This window comes from Drosophila navojoa, chromosome X, assembly GCF_054131105.1.
Source record: "Drosophila navojoa isolate 15081-1374.11 chromosome X, UAZ_NAV_1.0, whole genome shotgun sequence".
Taxonomy (NCBI): domain Eukaryota; kingdom Metazoa; phylum Arthropoda; class Insecta; order Diptera; family Drosophilidae; genus Drosophila; species Drosophila navojoa.
The window spans coordinates 18,230,587-18,248,549 of NC_142895.1; the positions used below are offsets into that span (position 1 = coordinate 18,230,587).

General features: G+C 40.9%; 4 protein-coding genes across 5 annotated transcripts; 2 read left to right on the forward strand and 2 right to left on the reverse strand.

Moving 5' to 3' along the window:
* Window positions 1-4,785: 4,785 nt before the first annotated feature.
* Window positions 4,786-8,160, forward strand: Naa30A (N(alpha)-acetyltransferase 30 A). The gene is made up of 5 exons (XM_018108086.3): window positions 4,786-4,913; window positions 5,282-5,520; window positions 5,610-6,379; window positions 6,445-6,690; window positions 6,753-8,160. The coding sequence occupies exons 3-5, from the start codon at window positions 5,630-5,632 to the stop codon at window positions 6,915-6,917; spliced, it is 1,161 nt and encodes a 386-aa protein (XP_017963575.1). The 5' UTR covers window positions 4,786-4,913; window positions 5,282-5,520; window positions 5,610-5,629; the 3' UTR covers window positions 6,918-8,160.
* Window positions 8,161-8,625: 465 nt separating this feature from the next.
* On the reverse strand, window positions 8,626-13,431 carry MTPAP (mitochondrial poly(A) polymerase). The gene is made up of 3 exons (XM_018108066.3): window positions 13,173-13,431; window positions 12,234-13,107; window positions 8,626-9,814 (listed from the first exon to the last, which is right to left on the reverse strand). The coding sequence occupies exons 1-3, from the start codon at window positions 13,267-13,269 to the stop codon at window positions 8,956-8,958; spliced, it is 1,830 nt and encodes a 609-aa protein (XP_017963555.1). The 5' UTR covers window positions 13,270-13,431; the 3' UTR covers window positions 8,626-8,955.
* Window positions 10,529-12,147, forward strand: Tsp2A (tetraspanin 2A). 2 transcript variants are annotated; one of them, XM_018108100.3, is made up of 2 exons: window positions 10,529-10,692; window positions 11,219-12,147. In XM_018108100.3, the coding sequence occupies exon 2, from the start codon at window positions 11,228-11,230 to the stop codon at window positions 11,960-11,962; it is 735 nt and encodes a 244-aa protein (XP_017963589.1). In that variant the 5' UTR covers window positions 10,529-10,692; window positions 11,219-11,227; the 3' UTR covers window positions 11,963-12,147. The 2 variants fall into 2 exon arrangements, with proteins under 2 accessions (XP_017963589.1, XP_089119794.1); XM_089263668.1 differs by lacking the exon at window positions 10,529-10,692 and adding an exon at window positions 10,992-11,146.
* An 873-nt stretch (window positions 13,432-14,304) lies between the features above and the next one.
* LOC108656119 (solute carrier family 12 member 8) lies at window positions 14,305-17,709 on the reverse strand. The gene is made up of 7 exons (XM_018108062.3): window positions 17,043-17,709; window positions 16,434-16,981; window positions 16,168-16,369; window positions 15,871-16,105; window positions 15,182-15,772; window positions 14,939-15,117; window positions 14,305-14,879 (listed from the first exon to the last, which is right to left on the reverse strand). Exons 1-7 carry the CDS (start codon window positions 17,270-17,272, stop codon window positions 14,720-14,722), a joined length of 2,145 nt encoding a protein of 714 aa, XP_017963551.1. The 5' UTR covers window positions 17,273-17,709; the 3' UTR covers window positions 14,305-14,719.
* Window positions 17,710-17,963: the final 254 nt, after the last annotated feature.

Below are 17,963 nucleotides of genomic sequence, written 5' to 3' on the forward strand. Positions count from 1 at the left end.
TGTGTTTCGATTTGGTAGTTGGGGCTGAACAGGCTGGGAAAAAATTGATTTATTTTCTTTGTTTAAAGTATATTGATTTAATTGATATATGAACCTTTATTTAACGAGTTCAACTAATTAACTTCAAGTATAAAATTTTAAAATAAGTACATATATTATATGTAATACGAATATAGTGAAATTCATGCCGAGCCGGAATTTTATATTAATTATAATCTAAAATAAATAATTTTAAAAAATATTAAAAAAAAAATGTTTAGAAACTAAATAATAAAATATAACATACATATACGTATATATATAAATATATATTATTTATATCAGTTATATATACTTTAAACAGAACAAAGGTTCCACTTTCTACGTCATTTTCAATTATAAATAACTTTTCTATTATATGTTTTAAGAAACTTTAATAAATAGTTGCAATTTTAATAAATATATATCCTAATATTTTAAACTTATTTTTAAATATTTTTATAAATTGGTTTATTATTGTTCACATGAGTTGTTAATATAATTGATTTATTTATTATTTATATATTTTATAATTTATTGTAAATATATATAATAAATTATAAATTATTATAAATATATATATTATATTTTATAATTTACACCAATTCATTTAATATATTACACATTTAATATATTACATATCATATTATTTTTTCTAATATTTATATATATTTCTATCGCTAAAAATATTTCTTTAACATTATCTTTAAGCTGTTCAACTATTTATGTTATTTAAAGTTACAAAAATATACATTATTTAATCATGCATTTAAAAATATAAGCTCCAAGTAGTTAAGGCCTCAGCTTAACTGGAAATAATAATGATTATATTGCTTATTAATATTTATAGCTTTTTATGTTAGTTTATGTTAAATACATGTATAAATATTTTTCGTCGTCTTCAGGCTTTATATGTCATATATGTATGCATATACAAATTTCATAAAGTGCATATGAAAACTGTTAGTTATTTCCAAAACTAATAGACGTTGCTCAGTCGTCATAAAAGTGTTCCCAGGCTTGCTTAGTGCGAGTTGGCCCAGGTTCAAATTATGATTTAACACTCATAGGAACACATTAAAACGAAAAAGCGCTGTAATTTGTTTATTTTGTGCCAATATTTGCTTAAAACATGTCTAAACGCTTGTCTAATAGCATTTTATGTTTTGTGTTAGCATTTTTTTTTTTTTCGTTTTTATTTATTTATTTTTGTTTTTGCTTTCTGCTCCACTTTGGCGCTCTTCTAGTTTTGCATAATGCCACGCTCCCTGCCCTTGCCCAACCGTCGGCGACGCGACTCGCTCCTCGGCTCGCTCCTCGGCCTGGCACGTTTTTGCTCGAAATAATTAAAAACGATTTTGGCAACAAGCAAACCAACAAACAGACATTTGTAACATTACCATTTTCGCCTGACATTTACTTGTGTCGCACAATAAAATTATAAAACATTTAAAGATGTTTACCAGTCGGTTCGTTTAAGCCCGAACCGTGTCTGCCCTTTGTTGCCTCTTGGTGACAACATTTGACACAATTTGTCGCTGACGCGGCAATTTACTCTAGCAGAAGAAGAAGACGTAATGCGCGAGCGAGCATTATTCAACTGGGAGATACCATAGACTTCTTTCAGCATAGTTTCGATGTGCAAAGTATTTTGTTTTAGGAAACATAAATTATACAAATTGTTTCAGTCCGAGTGGAAAGTGTTTCAGTCATAGCTGTACTTCTAGGATGAAAATCACAGAGAAAGGCGGTGAAATTAGAGAGCGCTTAAGAAAGAGAATGCGAGAGCGATAAACGAACGAGGGAGAGATATCGTGAGAGTGACGGAGACAGAGTAAGAGAGAGAGAGAGAGAGAGAGAGAGAGAGAGAGAGACAGAGAGGGACAGAGAGGGACAGAGAGGGACAGAGAGAGACAGAACAAAGGAGAGAGAGAGAGAGCGAGAGACAGAGAGAAAGGGAGAGAGAGAGATTTAGCGAGGGAAGGAATCTGTGAGAGAGAAAGAGGAAGAGAGAGTTTAAAAGAGATTAGGTTATACATACATACATACATAAATATACATATAGAGTGCTACACATGCACATATAGAGAGAAAGAATCAGATAGATGGAGAGAAAGAGGGAGGTAAAGAGACTGGGTGACCGAGTCAGCGAGTGAGTCGAAAAAGATGATATGATGAATACATTACACATTCCGACTGTTTGGAAGTTTCTCTCTGACTTTTCTATTTGCTCACCTCTCCAGCCATCAATAATATAGAGAGATTCAGACTCATTCGCATGAAGCCTATCAACCACAACTGCTTTGGGTCTGATCAACGATATGCAAACTAGTTGCATATACTTATAGTCAGAGAAGACTCATCGCCGGCCAATTGCTTGTAAAATTCCAAACTTCATTATGCACATTAAACAGTTACAGGGTATATAAACAAATCGCTTGAGTGATGCCCAAGTTAAATGGTGTTTTATACGGCATGCGTGTGTGCTATGCTCCGACTGTGGCTTGGATTTTCCGAGACTTTTTGAGTTGACTCTGCCCCATGCGCATGAATTGCAACAGGGGCCGGCAAAATGACACCACACAAAACGGCGACAGACATGACAGACCCAATGTTGCTGTTGCAGTTGTTGTTGTTGTTGTAGCTGCTACAACAAAAAAACTACAATTGCTTTAAGATCTGGCTAGCTGCATGTGTGCGAAAAATGAAACAAAAACCCGGCCCAGGTCTAGTTGGAGTGCGGCGGAGTCTGCGTAATCGCTGCACGGAGATTTGCATCTTTGATAAGAGACGGGTGTTGGCTTGTCACTCATGCTCAATGGCTGTTTGCCTCTCTTTGTTGTTGTTGTTGTCGTTGTTGTCGTTGTGTTTGTTTTTGTTTTCTTGCTTTTACTTTGCTCGGCCATTCACTTTCTCCGCATGCCTTTTATTTGACTTTGCTGTTTACTTTGCTAATTTTTTGGCTCTTTCAAAAGTGAAACAGCAAAACCAGAGAGACGCTGCTACGATTATGTATTGGCGTATGCAAATTGCCCATCGATATTATTCAATCATCTGATGGTAGGTAGTATTTGTAGCGGCACGCAACGCTTCTAATCGCTTGTTTCGAATGCCATCGGAGGGCGCTCTGGTGCTTTATGATGACACAGTTTGGCATAATTTGGTGAGGCATTGCATCAGTCGGTTTAATGTTGACGCATTGCGTGCATTGTGCTCCAATTCCTGCGATAAGTATTATTCATAATAAAACCAAGCACGAGCGAGAAGCGCAGAGCGACAGGCGGCGGAGCAATGCCAAGTTCGTTGCCTAAGTCTTTTGTTGGCGGGCGTCGAATTGATGTCGCGCACTTTACGACGCGATCTTTTTAGCCCATTCACAGGGCCACATAAACAGCACCCAATCAATCAGCGGACCGACAGGTGCACAACTCACGCCTCAAATGACAAAGTCACAAACGTTGCCAATTAACACAGGTCGTCTAAAAAATTGTATGCTTAATTTTATGTGTGTGCAGATGAGTGCAGCTAAAAAGACGTCGCGACGCATCGCTCAGCATCTCTGTCTGTCTCTCTATCTGTCTGTCTGTCTGTCTGTCTGCCTGCCCGACTTGTTTGTGTCATCTTCATCTACTTGTCCAGTCTATTTGCTTGTTGAATTTGGCTTGGTTTGGTTTGGTTTGCCTGGGTTTGTCTAGCTTTCGAGTTGCCCAAGTGAAAGGCCTGCGGTGAGTGTCGAGTATTTTTGTGAGCATTTAGTCAAATGGGTATTATGAATATATTGAGCCATTTGTAGAGAAAATTTCATTTTTTTATAGCCATCAACAGATTTCAAAAAGTTGCCTTAACTGCCGTAACTTGCCATAAATCCTTTTATGTGACTTTTAAATTAATTTTATTCAATTTCGTTAGCTAAATACATATCTATATACTTTGTATATTTCGGCAGTGTATTCAATCTTCAGTGCGTATTATTTCTGCTTTTCTTTGTTTTCCTATTTGTTGTTTTGCACAGCTTTGGCTAAGCACAGCTCAGCTAAAAATCGAATTGAAATTAAAATCTCTCAAGACGCAGCAGCCCATGCGTTGCTTACATAAGGTAAGACCGCTCCGGATCCGACATACTTGAAAACACTTGGAAACACTGGCTGCAAGCAGCGCTCGGCTCATGCAGTTGGCCGGCTGTCCAGCACCCACTAATCGAACAGGAAGAAGCCAGGGCGATGCATTCACTTTGCATGAACGGCTTCGCAGAGTCGCAGAGCCGCAGCGACAGAAATCAATTTGAGATTTTGTCACAGTCTTATATGTGGACATTAATCTTCGAATATTTCGATCGGTTTTATTTTATTTACGATTCGCTTGATCTGACTGTTGACTAAAATGTAGGCGAAGGTTATATCTGTTGCTTTTTAATTGATTCGAATTTGGTTTTATATATGAGAGAATTAAAATATATTATAGCTTAGCACACTAAGTAAAAGTAACAAATTTAACGAAATACACTGGCAAAACAATACAAGTTTATATGAGAATTTTATTTACATTAGATAAAAAATCAAATTTCTTTTGCGTCAAACTAAAATATGCAGAATATCTTTGTCATTTGCATCAATAAGTTTTTCAATCAACAATTATTTAAAATGCTTCTTTTAAAATATATTTATAAATATGTACATATAAAAAAGAAATACCAACGCGCCAAATTTCAAACTAGGACTCTCGATACAAGTTGCTAACAAAAATGTAATCGAAACGAATGTCTATCGGCAGCAATCGATGACTTGTCCAGCCTTATGTGTGTGCTCAGCTGTTCGCTGTGTTACATGTGGTCGTGTGCATGTGAGCGTATTTATTCATAACCAGAGAGAGTAAAAATAACAATTAATGCAGTAGGGGTGAGCAATATAAAATATATGTATTAAGCGCCGTTAAGGTACAACTCGCATATGTTTCTTAAGTGCATATAAGGCATAAAATAAAACAAACAAAACTAAGCACCATAAGCGGAATAGGAACAAAGTGTCACAAGCAGTACTGAGTGTATGTGTGTTAGAGATGGTAAATATTGCGATATTGCACTTATAGTGACAACCAGAAATGCCAAAGTACCTATTAGATATATTACGAAAAGTGACTAGTAATGACTAAAAAATATATATGCAATTTATATTACTAAAAATACATACTAATGTGGTCTTAACTAATAAATTTTAATGGCTGTGCAATAATTCTATTGATTTCGTCCCGTGTATGCTATCTTGAGTTTCAGGAACTGCGACCAGATCAAATACCTGCGATTGGCCAAAGTCGCGATAACAACGCTCATCGCTCTTGAATCTGCACGAGTGTGTGTGTGTGCGGGTGTGTGAATGAAAAACTTGCAACTGTGAAAATATAACCAAAAATAAAGGCAAATCTGTCTAGAGTGCGTTGACTCCCCGCCAGCGACAGTGATATAGCCCATCAACAGCTGGAAAGTTGCAGCACCAGCACTAGGAGCAGGTAAGCATGCAAACCTCCGCATATTCCTTGCCAACCTGTGCACTCAGCTGTGTCCTTCTGCTTAGCACTAAAATATTACTTTCGTTTAGCAGCGACGACTCGGGTGGCCATGGCGGATACGGCGACAGCAGCTACAACTGCGACGGCCTCCAAGAAAAAGTATCGCAATAAGAAGAAGACGCAACAGCCACAGAAGCCGGAGGCAAAGCCAGCACAAGGACCAGCAAGAGTCAAGGCTGTTGTACACCAGTCCAATGGGCATGCCGACTCTGCGAATGATGAATCCGCTATCAGTGGCCTTATGGAGCAGGTGAACCTTTTTAATGGCCATGCTGTAGACGGGCCTAAGGTGACAGATGAACCGTCCGCTGTGGCAGCCACGGTCAATGGGCATGTCAATAAGAGTGCTGCCATCAACAACAACAATCACATAAACAATAACAACAACAGCAGCAACAATAACAACGATGTGAACAACATCAACTCTAGCAGCCGCAACAGAAAAAACCATGGCAGCAGTAGTAAAGCGAAAAACAACAACAAGTCCCAGGCATCAATAGAGGATTCGGAAAGTGGAGAGAACGACACATCATTAACAGCCGCGGTAGCCACAAGCAACACAAGCGACACAAGCACTGCCAACACACATACAACAACAGAAACTATAGCCAAGATCGCCGCTGCGGACAGCACCCAAGATGAGGCGCCCTCGACATCGGCAGCTGCCGGAGCAGGCGCAACTGCGGCACAGCCCCAAGAACAAGAAGAAGAACAACAACAAACACAGCTCCAGCTTAAACCTGCCATTACAGCCGATGAGATAGTTTATAAGGAATACGAAGCCGAGCATCAAATGCATGTAAGTGATGCCATTCCATGCACCCCATATTGTGCGTCATTTGACACGCGTTCTATCAATTGCAGGAAATAATGCGTCTGATACAAGCAGAGCTGTCCGAGCCATATTCGATATACACGTACCGCTATTTCATCTACAATTGGCCAAAACTATGCTTCCTCGCCGCGCACGATAATCAATATGTGGGCGCCATCGTATGCAAGCTGGACATGCATATGAATGTGAGACGCGGCTACATTGCGATGCTGGCGGTGCGCAAGGAGTATCGCAAGCTAAAAATTGGCACCACGCTCGTGACCAAAGCCATTGAGGTAAGTGTCTGTGTGTCCGGATTAGTGGATAATTGACTGTATTCGAGTCATTACCCTTTCAGGCTATGCTAGCGGACAATGCTGATGAAGTGGTGCTAGAAACGGAGATGCGTAACGAGCCAGCGCTGCGTCTGTATGAGAACTTGGGCTTTGTGCGTGATAAACGACTTTTTCGTTACTATTTAAACGGCGTCGATGCGCTGCGCCTGAAGCTCTGGTTTAGATGAGCCGACGCGTCGTTGAATGATGCCGTTGAAATTATTGTCTAGTGGCCGCCAAGCGAGAGCTCTAATTAGGTTGCCTTGTTTCGACTATATAGTTAACACCCAATGTTTCCTTGGGCTGGCTTCCATACTGTCCACACGAACAGGACTCTTGTTTTTTTTTTTTTTTTTTTTTTTTAACAGATATATATATATGTACCAAAATATATATATGTATGTGTATATGAAGATGATTAGGCGTTTGTTTGTCGTTTAATTTTCTCTCACCGTGGCGCATGACAAACAATATTTTGTACCTATTAACTAGGAATTACAATTTTAATTTTCTTTAATGTATGTAAATTATTTTATATAACTTTAGCGTATGGCAAACAACCAACAACATTAACTAATACAGAACAGCCGTAACAACAACAGCAACAACAGTAAAAAATAAATACATGGAAATAAAAACGTTACATACACATGCGATATGTGCTTTACATACTTACATAATTACCTAATTACGAGTACAGTTAAAAAGCAGAATCAGAAGCAATAACCGGTTGCATTATATTTGTAAATTAGACAAACGATATTACAACTAAAAGCGCATAAACTAAACACAAAAAAACGAAGTGAAAGAAGAAGAAAAGAACATAAGACACATCAACTAATAACCAAAATATTCATATTTATTTAGATATATGTACATGTTATAAAAAAGAGAACCAGAAACACACAGCAAACAAAAAAAGGGGGAAAAAAAGAAAAAACAACAAATGTATATCAAATAAACATTGAAACTGAAATCACACACAGACACGCAAAATATCGTAAACATTTACATAAGTACACATTGACATCCAGATATAAATATTTATATATGTTGTGTCTTGTTATGCACACACACACATACATGCATACATAAATACATACTTTCACTCGTACTTGTATTAATACAAAGAAACAAACAAGCATATATATATATGTACATGTATATGCATATGTATATACAAATATATGTTAAATCAAATTGCGCGTGCTAACTTGTGGCATTTTAAACATTTACAAAACATAGTTGAACAACAAGAGAAATGTGAGGACATCAACTTGAACGGGAAACATTACATGAATATATATAGTATGAGGCGTGTTGTTAACGATCAAGACTTTGCCCTAATTATAGATAATTACAAAACAAAAGAAAAAGAACAAAAACTATAGAAAACAAAACTGAATAAATTGAGCAATTATGAAAATCTAATCACAATTTGACTAACTAATTGACTATATGTAGATGTAAATATATTTATCTATATTATATATATGTATATTTACAGTGTATTGCTGTGCAACAATATTCAGCCAACAGATGTTATGGATAAGTGGTTCTAGATTCAAATATTGTGGAAACTAATAGCCGTCTGACTTACGTTTATCATTAATATCAGCCTCTTTTTATAGATAGATCGTAGCCTATGTCAGTCAATGGATCCCTAAGCGAATGCTTCTGGATTGTATTCAATGCATAATTCATTTATTCAGATCTATTTATAAGATAACTCAGTTGTCTCGTATTCCATTCGTGGCCCCTCTCAGACTCACATAGTATTTGGAATGGGATCTTTGGTACATATGTATATCAGATGTTATATTTAAGGACTACATATCAAATATTCAGTTCTAATTTTACACAGTCCACCCAGCTGACTCATTACAAAACATTGACTAACTTTAACACTTTCTTTTTAATTTTATTAAATTATTATACAAAAAAAAAAACAACTACAATACTTAACGCTTAACGTAGGTGGTGCAGACCGGAATAGCTTGGCAGCTGTCCCCTTGGCCCCGCCACATACGAGTTGCATATACAAGGCTGTGCAGCATGCTCGTACACTGTACGCCCACATGGCTGCGTTTTGGGGCGTAACGCTTAACAATATGAACAACATTTAGTTAGCTAAAAATATGTAGTCAGAGTTGAATTACTTTCTATTTATATATAAAAATATATATACACTAAGCCGGGTTCTGCCTATAGAAATGCTGCCGGTTATCACCTGCTGCGTTTGGTTTTAGCTGCGGACGTCGTCGTTGTGCTGGACTCGCGCAGTTGCTTGAGTTCGCTGCGTGCAGCTGCCTTAATGCTCTGCACCTGCTGGCGCACGGTGGGGCTCTTGTAGTTGATGGGCGGCGGTGTGGGCGGCGACGTCTGGGATTTATCAAACAGATCGCTGACCTCGACCATGCGCGGCTTGAAGAACATGTTCGGGCGTATGACAGACTTCTCGGGGTGTTTGAACAGGTTGAGCAGGCCCCAGGACTGCTCTCGTCGCTCGCTCTCTGAGAGTGTCGCGTTCTCCACTTCCGACTCGAGCATCCAGGCAGCATTGCGCACCTCGATGCGCAGTCTCTCGCACTCCTCGAGGCTGACGTTTTTGCTCACATTCAGCAGCTGCTCCAACGGATTCACAATGTACATTGCCGAGTGATCTGGCTTCGCCAGGGCGCGGCCCTCGTTCAGCGATATGGCACGATTGTGAAAGTCAAATTGGGAGTAGAACTCAAAGAACTGTAGGAGCAGTTCGCTCAGGCTGCTCGAATTCCGACTTTGGAAGCCCACTCGGTCCATGTCCCGCGCAAACGTACAATTGATGCCATCCTCAGTGACGCGAATGTCCGCTGTGTTCGCGGCCTTCACCATGGCTCCAATCGACGGCAGAATGGGCTGCCGCATCTGCTGCAGGAAGAACATGACCAGGCAGGTCAGCGAGAAGTTGGTAATCCAGCGTCCTGGCGACGGATTTGTTAGGCCACACGACTGCGCCCAGCGCCGCACGCAAAAGGTCAAAGGCCGCACGCGCGGATCCATCTCCCCAAACATGTACAGCAGCTCGGACATGAAGAAGCCAGTGCTGCAAGGGAATATAGCATATCCAGTGAGTCAAGATTTAAATACTCTTTCTTTTCATAAGGCAAAGCTAAAAGGAGCGGATGCTGATCGTTTGTAGGAGTCTTAACCGTATAAAACCGTACATACTCACAGCTACAGAGCTGTTCTAGGCCATGATTTTTCATACCCGATAATTATAAATAAATAATAATATTAGTCATAGCAACAGAGCTGTTCGAAGAAACCATTTTCCATTTCCAAAGATTACAAAATAATAAAGATATTCCATTAGTTACCAAAAGTTACAAAAGCTTTCGTGCTTCGTGATTCACCTGCCATAGTAGCGCCAGGGCGTGGCAGGCCATCTCATTCATAGGGGGAACTGACCATCTCCACCGACCGGATACGGTTGTGAATGCATTGGGAGCTTAGTTTTATCAGCAATTCTGTCCGTGATTAAAAACCAGCGTCACCGACATTGTGAATCATAATCGTATCATAAACGGAATGCCAATGTGGTGGGAGGCATATAGTGTGTAACTGATTCACCTGCACCATGGGCAAAAGGGATGACAATACTATACCCTATTGTATTAAGTGTGCATTATATGCCATTTGGCAATAGGCACCTGTTGCTATCTAATCTTATCAGCAAAAGCTTTGGCATGCTTCAGCGTACGCTTATCTTATCTTAACTTAGGGCCTCCTCCGCCGACAAGTATGTACTGTGGATGTTGTCATCACGTTGAAACTCTTTTTTATCAACATGGTCAGGTTGCTGGCAATGCGGGAGTTTTCAGACAAAACGTAACGAACGAACCTGACGGAGGTACGCTAACAGCGTATAAAATATATTATATATCTATACACTCTTTTTTCGAACTATAAACAATCAAAAAGGTGAACAACTAATTTCTCTTATTCAGTGAAGAACCAAAAAACAAAAGTTCTATATATATTTTAAAAAAAGAAAAAAACATTTTTTTTTTTAACTGTGCAAATGAATTGACCTTCAATAGAAAAGGCCTAATTGTTTTTTTTTTTTTCTTGGTTAAGAATGTGATCAACAATACATCACAAAACTTGTGTTTCATATAGAGTTTGGTAATGTTTTTGACCTGAATTAATCGTATTGTTCGCTGTGAAACGAAACCATACACCCAACGAAAGCTAGATAACGTTATTTGCTAAACACAACGCTGATAAGGCCAAGTGACTTGGCCGCCTTTAGCGTGGGTCTGGGTCTGGGCACAGAGAAGGAGACATCGGAAGCTCGTGTGATTAACAGTTGGGCGTGATATGGGTAGAATTTTATACTAGCGCTGACTCAGCTACGTTTATTATAGCAGGACAGGTGGAAAATGGCATAAATTTCTTTGGTATGCTCAATCTAAGACCAATAATTTGATCTTCTACTCTCTTGCAGCCTTCCACAATGGGCATTGGCTATGGACCTGCCGACGAGCAGCTGGAAAAACAGATCGGCTGCGTGAAGTATACGCTGTTCTGCTTCAACATTATCGCCTGGATGATATCAACGGCGCTGTTCGCCTTGACCGTTTGGCTGCGTGCCGAGCCGGGCTTCAATGACTGGCTGCGCATCCTGGAGGCGCAGTCATTTTACATTGGCGTCTATGTGCTGATCGCCATCAGCATCATCATGATGGCCATCAGCTTTCTGGGCTGCCTCAGTGCGCTCATGGAGAACACGCTGGCTCTCTTCGTATTCATTGGCACACAGATATTCGGCTTTATTGCCACCGTGGCCGGCGCGGCCATATTGCTGCAGTACAGCACAATTAATTCGAGTCTGCAGCCGCTGCTGAATGTGTCGCTGCGGCGATTTGTGTCCACTTCAGAGTACACCTACTCCAACTATGTGCTGACCATGATCCAGGAGAATATTGGCTGCTGCGGTGCCAGCGGACCGTGGGACTATTTGGACTTGCGCCAACCATTGCCCAGCTCGTGCCGCGACACCGTTAGCGGCAATGCCTTCTTCAGTGGCTGCGTGGACGAGTTGACCTGGTTCTTTGAGGGCAAAACTTCCTGGATTGTGGGACTAGCCATGGTCATGGCAATGCTATCGGTGATCTGTGGCGTAATGAGCTTTGTTCTGGTCCAGGCCGTCAAGAAGGAGGAGGAACAGGCCAGCAACTACAGACGCTAAGAGCTAACATAGAGCCAACATAATAACCATTTAGATATCTAAGTCTAAACAGCCTAACAGTACCTGGGCGCACCGAGCGCACAGTGCAAAGAGTTATACCCATCGTTGATAGAGTTAAGTTTTCATTTCGAACAATAAGTACGTTAATAAACCAAGAGAATAAAGCCACTAAAGCTCCAACACTATATCGAATCTATTCAATATGTCGCCCATTTTGTGAGAAACTTATATCAAGTTAATAAATAAATATAATTGTTTATCGACTACTCACAGGTTGCTCATGGATAGATCAATTTCCAGGTCTAGGTGTTCGTGATGGTATTTGATGATGGGCACACGCGCCTGCAGAATACGCCGCACATGACAGACTCCGGGCAGAAAGAGATGCAGCATATCCCCAATGCATTCCATTTGTCGTTGCGTCTGCGAACGTCCATTGCTTAGATTCTCCTTAGTATGGTATATGAGACGCGATGCTTCGCGTTGACTATCTTGATCCGTGCTTGGGATTTTACCATCGAAGCGTAATATCAAATCCAAATCACAGCCCATTTTTCCAAAGCCATTCACCGAGGATCCAAATGGCTGTGCCAATGCATCCGGAAACATGCCCGAAATGGCCTGCTCCACCTGGAGCGCAGCGAGAAAGCGCATGCGCACACCCAGCTCATTCAAACGTGTCTGTTCGTACAGCAGATTCAGTTGTTGATCAATGCCAGCGGCACCACGCAATAGCTCCTTCAAGGCTTCGTGGCTCAATGACCGTGTGCCATTGACTGTATGCAGCGCCAGCGTTTTCTGATTAGCCGCCAATTTGGCTTGTCCCCGTCTGCCAGCGCCTCCAGTTGGTGCTCTAAACCAAAGAAACGGCGAACGTACCGGCACGCCACTTCCGCTAAGTTCTGCATTGTAAGCACTTGAACTGATCGCGGCGGATGCTTCGCTGGCGCTGGCATACTCCAGCAGCATATAGTGCAGCTCTTCCTCATGCTGCACAGAGTAGTGTTGGACAGTGACAATACGTCCGAATCGGCTGCAGTAGTTATACAATTCGTTGTACGACTTCTCAGAGCTGACCTGAACCACGATGCTGCGCTGCGCCTGCTGGTGACGGCTGCCAATGAACTCCTCATAGCTGGGTTTACCTGTGGGTCGACGTGACGCTTATTTCAGATGAGTAACGTCAAAATAACTATTATTGTTTACCAACCTCGAGCAGCCGCTTCTGTACCGGCGGCGGCGCATTGTTTTATGCAATATGTGCGCCAATGGTGGAGCTGGGGTGATAGGCGCATTAGGGTGTTCATGGTGTTTGGCTGGAGCTATCGGGACAACCTCATATAACTGCTGTATTTGGTTTTGCTGGGAGTATGACAGAACTCCACTGTATATTAGTTCTATTGGCTTAGATTTGAGGTTATAGGGATGCAGCTATTGTAAACCAGGGCTGCCGTCTGCATATATCGATTCGATTTCACACCTGCTTATTCAGAATAATCGATATATATTGAATTCGAATTTCGGCGCCTCACATATATATATTTATAATTTAAAGCGGAATAACAAAAACATGTTTACGCAATCTCTTATGCTCTTCTGCATTTGCAATCGAACTCATTGGCTTACACAGACTGTACTATAAACAATATATTGGTTTATTAAATTGTTTTAATACACATTTCAGTTAGTATTGATATTACATATAAATTGATTTTGTTTTCGGTTTGTTCATGGATGCGTTATTTGCTCTTTGTATAACTAGGTTCAATTTATGCTATATAAGTATGTACGTCCAAAAGTAAAACGCTTTGTATATTTTTGAAATATAACGCGCAATGTTTTATGTGGGTTCCGTTATAATTTTCTTAAATATTTGATTATATACCTAGCAATATATATTTATAATTATATATACATACATATGTAATATGGTATATATGATGAAGTTATTGCAGATATTTGTGGTAATACATTGTGAATGTTATAAATTTTATATTGTTATTGCTTACTTATTTTTGTTTTGCATTTAAAGAATTGGGCTTGAATTGGTTGTTTTCGTGACTCTTGCGGACGATGGCTAATCAATTTTGTGTGTGTGAGTGCTTGTGTTGTGTGTGTGAGTTAAGATACATATATTTAGAACATAAGGTATTTCAATCAAATCAGTTTCATTGATAATTTTCGCCTTTGTGGTATCAGAGAAAGCGAACACGTCAAATTTGCAAAACAATTTGCTTCTGCTTTGTTTTGGGCTGTTGGATTTCTTCTTTGTTTTTGATTGTTTTTACTTATTATCTCATTATCACATATGTTTCCTCAAATAAATTATGCATGTATGTATGTGCTTTGAGACAATACAAAACGTATGGAAACATATCTATTAAGCAACAATTTTACAGGCTTTCTATAGAATTAAACAATAGGAAATCAGCAAAATGACTTTACACAAGAAAGGAACATATTAAAAGCAGATTAAATTCTTGAACTTACAATTAATAAATAATTAGTACACAAGTATTTTTAATTTAGCTAAAGCTGCAATGTGCGCTGGGTTCGGTCTTTGAGTGTGTGTGTGTGTGTGGGAAGATCGCTTCTAAATGCATGTGCTGGATTTAACATAACTATCTTTAGTGTTGCACTTTACATTTGTATGTTATCATTGAATTAGTTTAGTATTAGCAAAATGCACTCAAAATATTGCTTGCCGCGTTTCCCAATAACCCATGATCCCACTGTTTACGGCCCATGGCCAAAAGTCTAGATGTCGTCTATCAGCCGTCCCTCTATTACCGATGAATGATGATAGTTTGGACGCGGCCTGAAGTCCTCGTTTTGCTCATTCAATTGTGTGGGCGAGAGATCCACGCCTGGGCAAGATGGTGTCACAACAATTTGCTCATACTCGTGCATGCGTTTTCTATAATCGAATATTTGATATTAACAAAATTTTAAATATATGCTATAGATATTACATACCCAAAGCAACGGAAAATCACGCTCTTGAGCCAGCCAAAAAAGTTGAACTCTGCAGTCAAGCCAGGCTTGACGGCGGGATTAGCTGTGCCCACATAGAACCAAACAACGAATACGACCAAAAAACAGGTTAAGGCATAATACCAGTTCACCAACAGCATAACCAACAGCTTGGTGAGTGCCTGTAACCGATGAAACATATGATTACAGTGAAGCTCTCTAAGCGGTCGGAAACTATTAACTTACCCCCAGTAGCGAGGCCCAGCGATTGCAGAAGCCGGAATACCAGTTTTTCGTCTTGGAATGTATAGGCGGACGAATCGGGGCAATGGGCTCGTTCTCATCATCTGCTTCGCTGCCAGCCTGTGCTGTTGACGGGTCGACGGTCACGCCAGTGCCGTCCGCCATTGCCGCTGGTTCCTGCCCCGATGAAGTACTTGGTGCTGTGTCATTGATGTCTACAATATTCTCTAAAGGCACTGCTGGCAATGTTTGCGCTTGATGCATCGGTGAGTTCTGTGGACTCTGCAGGTTCTTGTGCCGCACGCGATCCGGAAATAGCATATCCAGATCATTGCCACCATCCGATACGCTGCCATAGCGACGCGTCTCGTAGCTTGGACTCGATGCCTGTATACGAAAGCGTTCCTCGCGCTGCTCCTGAATATCAAAGGTTTGCGCCAGTGCGAAATAGGCGTAGTCTATGCAGGCATATGTCATCAGGAATGGCATCGTTACAATGGGCGCCAAAAAGTTAATGTCGCCTACGATAATAAAGGTTACGGTAACCAGAGCCACAACGGCCATTGCGTACAGGGGCACTTTATTAGGTCCACGCTACATTAAATCAAATAGAAGAGAACAACGCAATATAAGCAACTTCTTGTAAAGTGTGTGAGAGAGAGAGAGAGAGAAAGACAGAGCTATTTACGTACACCTTTGCCCAGCACATCAATACCAGGTATGACGCTTTCCTTAGCAATACTCTGCAGAACGCGCGGCGTGCCGTACATCGCACCCAGACAGGAGGACATGCTGGACACATAGATGCCTGCCAGCAGCAGAAAGTGAACGGCCGAAACCTTCACAGAGATCATGTAGTCTGTGTATAATACTCTTCGTTTGCATGTTGCACCCAAAAAAAGCACAAAAACTAAGTACAGGAAAGTGCTGCACATAACAAAAACGAATAAGTCAATCGATTGAGGAATCTATCATAATGAATATCTTACGAAGTGCCAAATGCGGCCAGCGTGCCGTTGGGAATGTCTGTGGATGGTGCGCGGAGGTCGCCACTCATATTGATGCCGGATAAGACGCCAGTGACGGTGGGAAAGAATACTCCAAAGACTTGAAACCACGAGTAACCGTGTTCATACTTTGGCCAAAGATTTTCCATAAAATTTCCGCTCATCCACCCATCAAAGTCGTTTTCTGACAATATTGGAATATTGTTAGATTTATTATGGAAGAAACGAAGGAGTGTTTTAACACTTACCCGTGTCCTCGCCCACAAAGCTGCCTACCATGAAATCCAGCGCAGATATGAGCAATATCATCAGCAGAATAAACTGCAGTTTGATCACCCACTTGACGCCAGCCACATTGATGCAGCCGAGCAGCAGGACGGCAGCTGTTGCAAACCCACGGATGGCCCATTTGTTATCCTCGAGACCCACTAGGCCAGCCATCGATTCGCCGAATCCCATCACGTTGAGGGCACAGCCCACAGCTTGTCCAAAGCAGTACAGCAAGCCGAGTGCCCCACCGAAACGGGAGCCGAGTGTGTGTGCAATGAGAAAATAAACACCGCCACTTTCAACGCGACATCTCTCACAGATACCAATGGCCGACAGCACACTAATCAAGGCAATAACCACAGTGCAGAAAATAATGAGTACGGCATTAATGATGCCAGCCTGGGCGACAATCCAGCCGGAGCGCAGGAAGACGATAACGCCAAACACGTTGATCAGACAGGAGGTGAAGACGCCATCCCATGTACCAAAGAGCACCGGCTGTGAGATCAAGAAGTTCGAGCGCCACCTGTTGAGTGACGATGACATCAATCAGATATAATTTGGGAAAATACTGAACTTGAACTTACCATGGCTTGTCACCTTGCTCTCCGGCAAAGATTTCGTTAGCGCCGGACGCATGATGACCGCCAGCTGCATACGTATACTCATTGCCCAAATCGACAAAGCCTCCGGTGTTGTTGTTGCTGCGTTGACGAAAGCTTGCGACCGTTATCTCGCCTTCATCATCACCGCCAAGACCGAAGCGTTGCCAATCAACGGTGCGTCTATTGCCGTTACTTTCTACGTTATTACTCATACTTATGATGGTTGTCGACCCGCCGTCCGCCACCCCCGCGCCAACAGCTTTGACAGTCTGCTATTGTTGTTGTTATTATTTTATTTATGGTACCTCAAACGATTAGGTTGGATTCCTTTGCACGAGACGCACTGATTTGCAAACTGTTCTAAGCCAACCGTAGTTACAAACTGATTGTTATCCAATGCCGGAGTATTTGTTGCTGTTGCTATTTCTGTTTATGGTATCCAAAAACGCATCCACGCAAGCAGATTGTACTGAATTCAATGTGTAGCGCCTATATGGCTTACTTACTGCTAGTGTGTGCTACAGCGTATATCATTGTTGTTTAGCGACGCCGTTAAACATGTCTGCCGTAGTTTTTAAATGCGTAAAAAAGTTAAATAAAAACACTTCTCATACATATACATGCATATACATATAGCTCGGCAGCTCGTCATCGATAACTTATTGTTGCTACTGCTGAGACGTACGATAACAATCAGCCTTTCTATTGGCGCGTAAATTTAAATTGTACATGAATGTTGAGCGGCAATATTAAAACAAATTTTAAAATATATGTTGAAAAACTATTTTAAATTGCTTTAAAATTTATTATATTCGATAGTCCTTAGAAAAAATATTTTGAAATATCAGCGGTACATTTATCAGTGTTGCTACTGTTGAAATTCTTATTAATATATCGATAGCC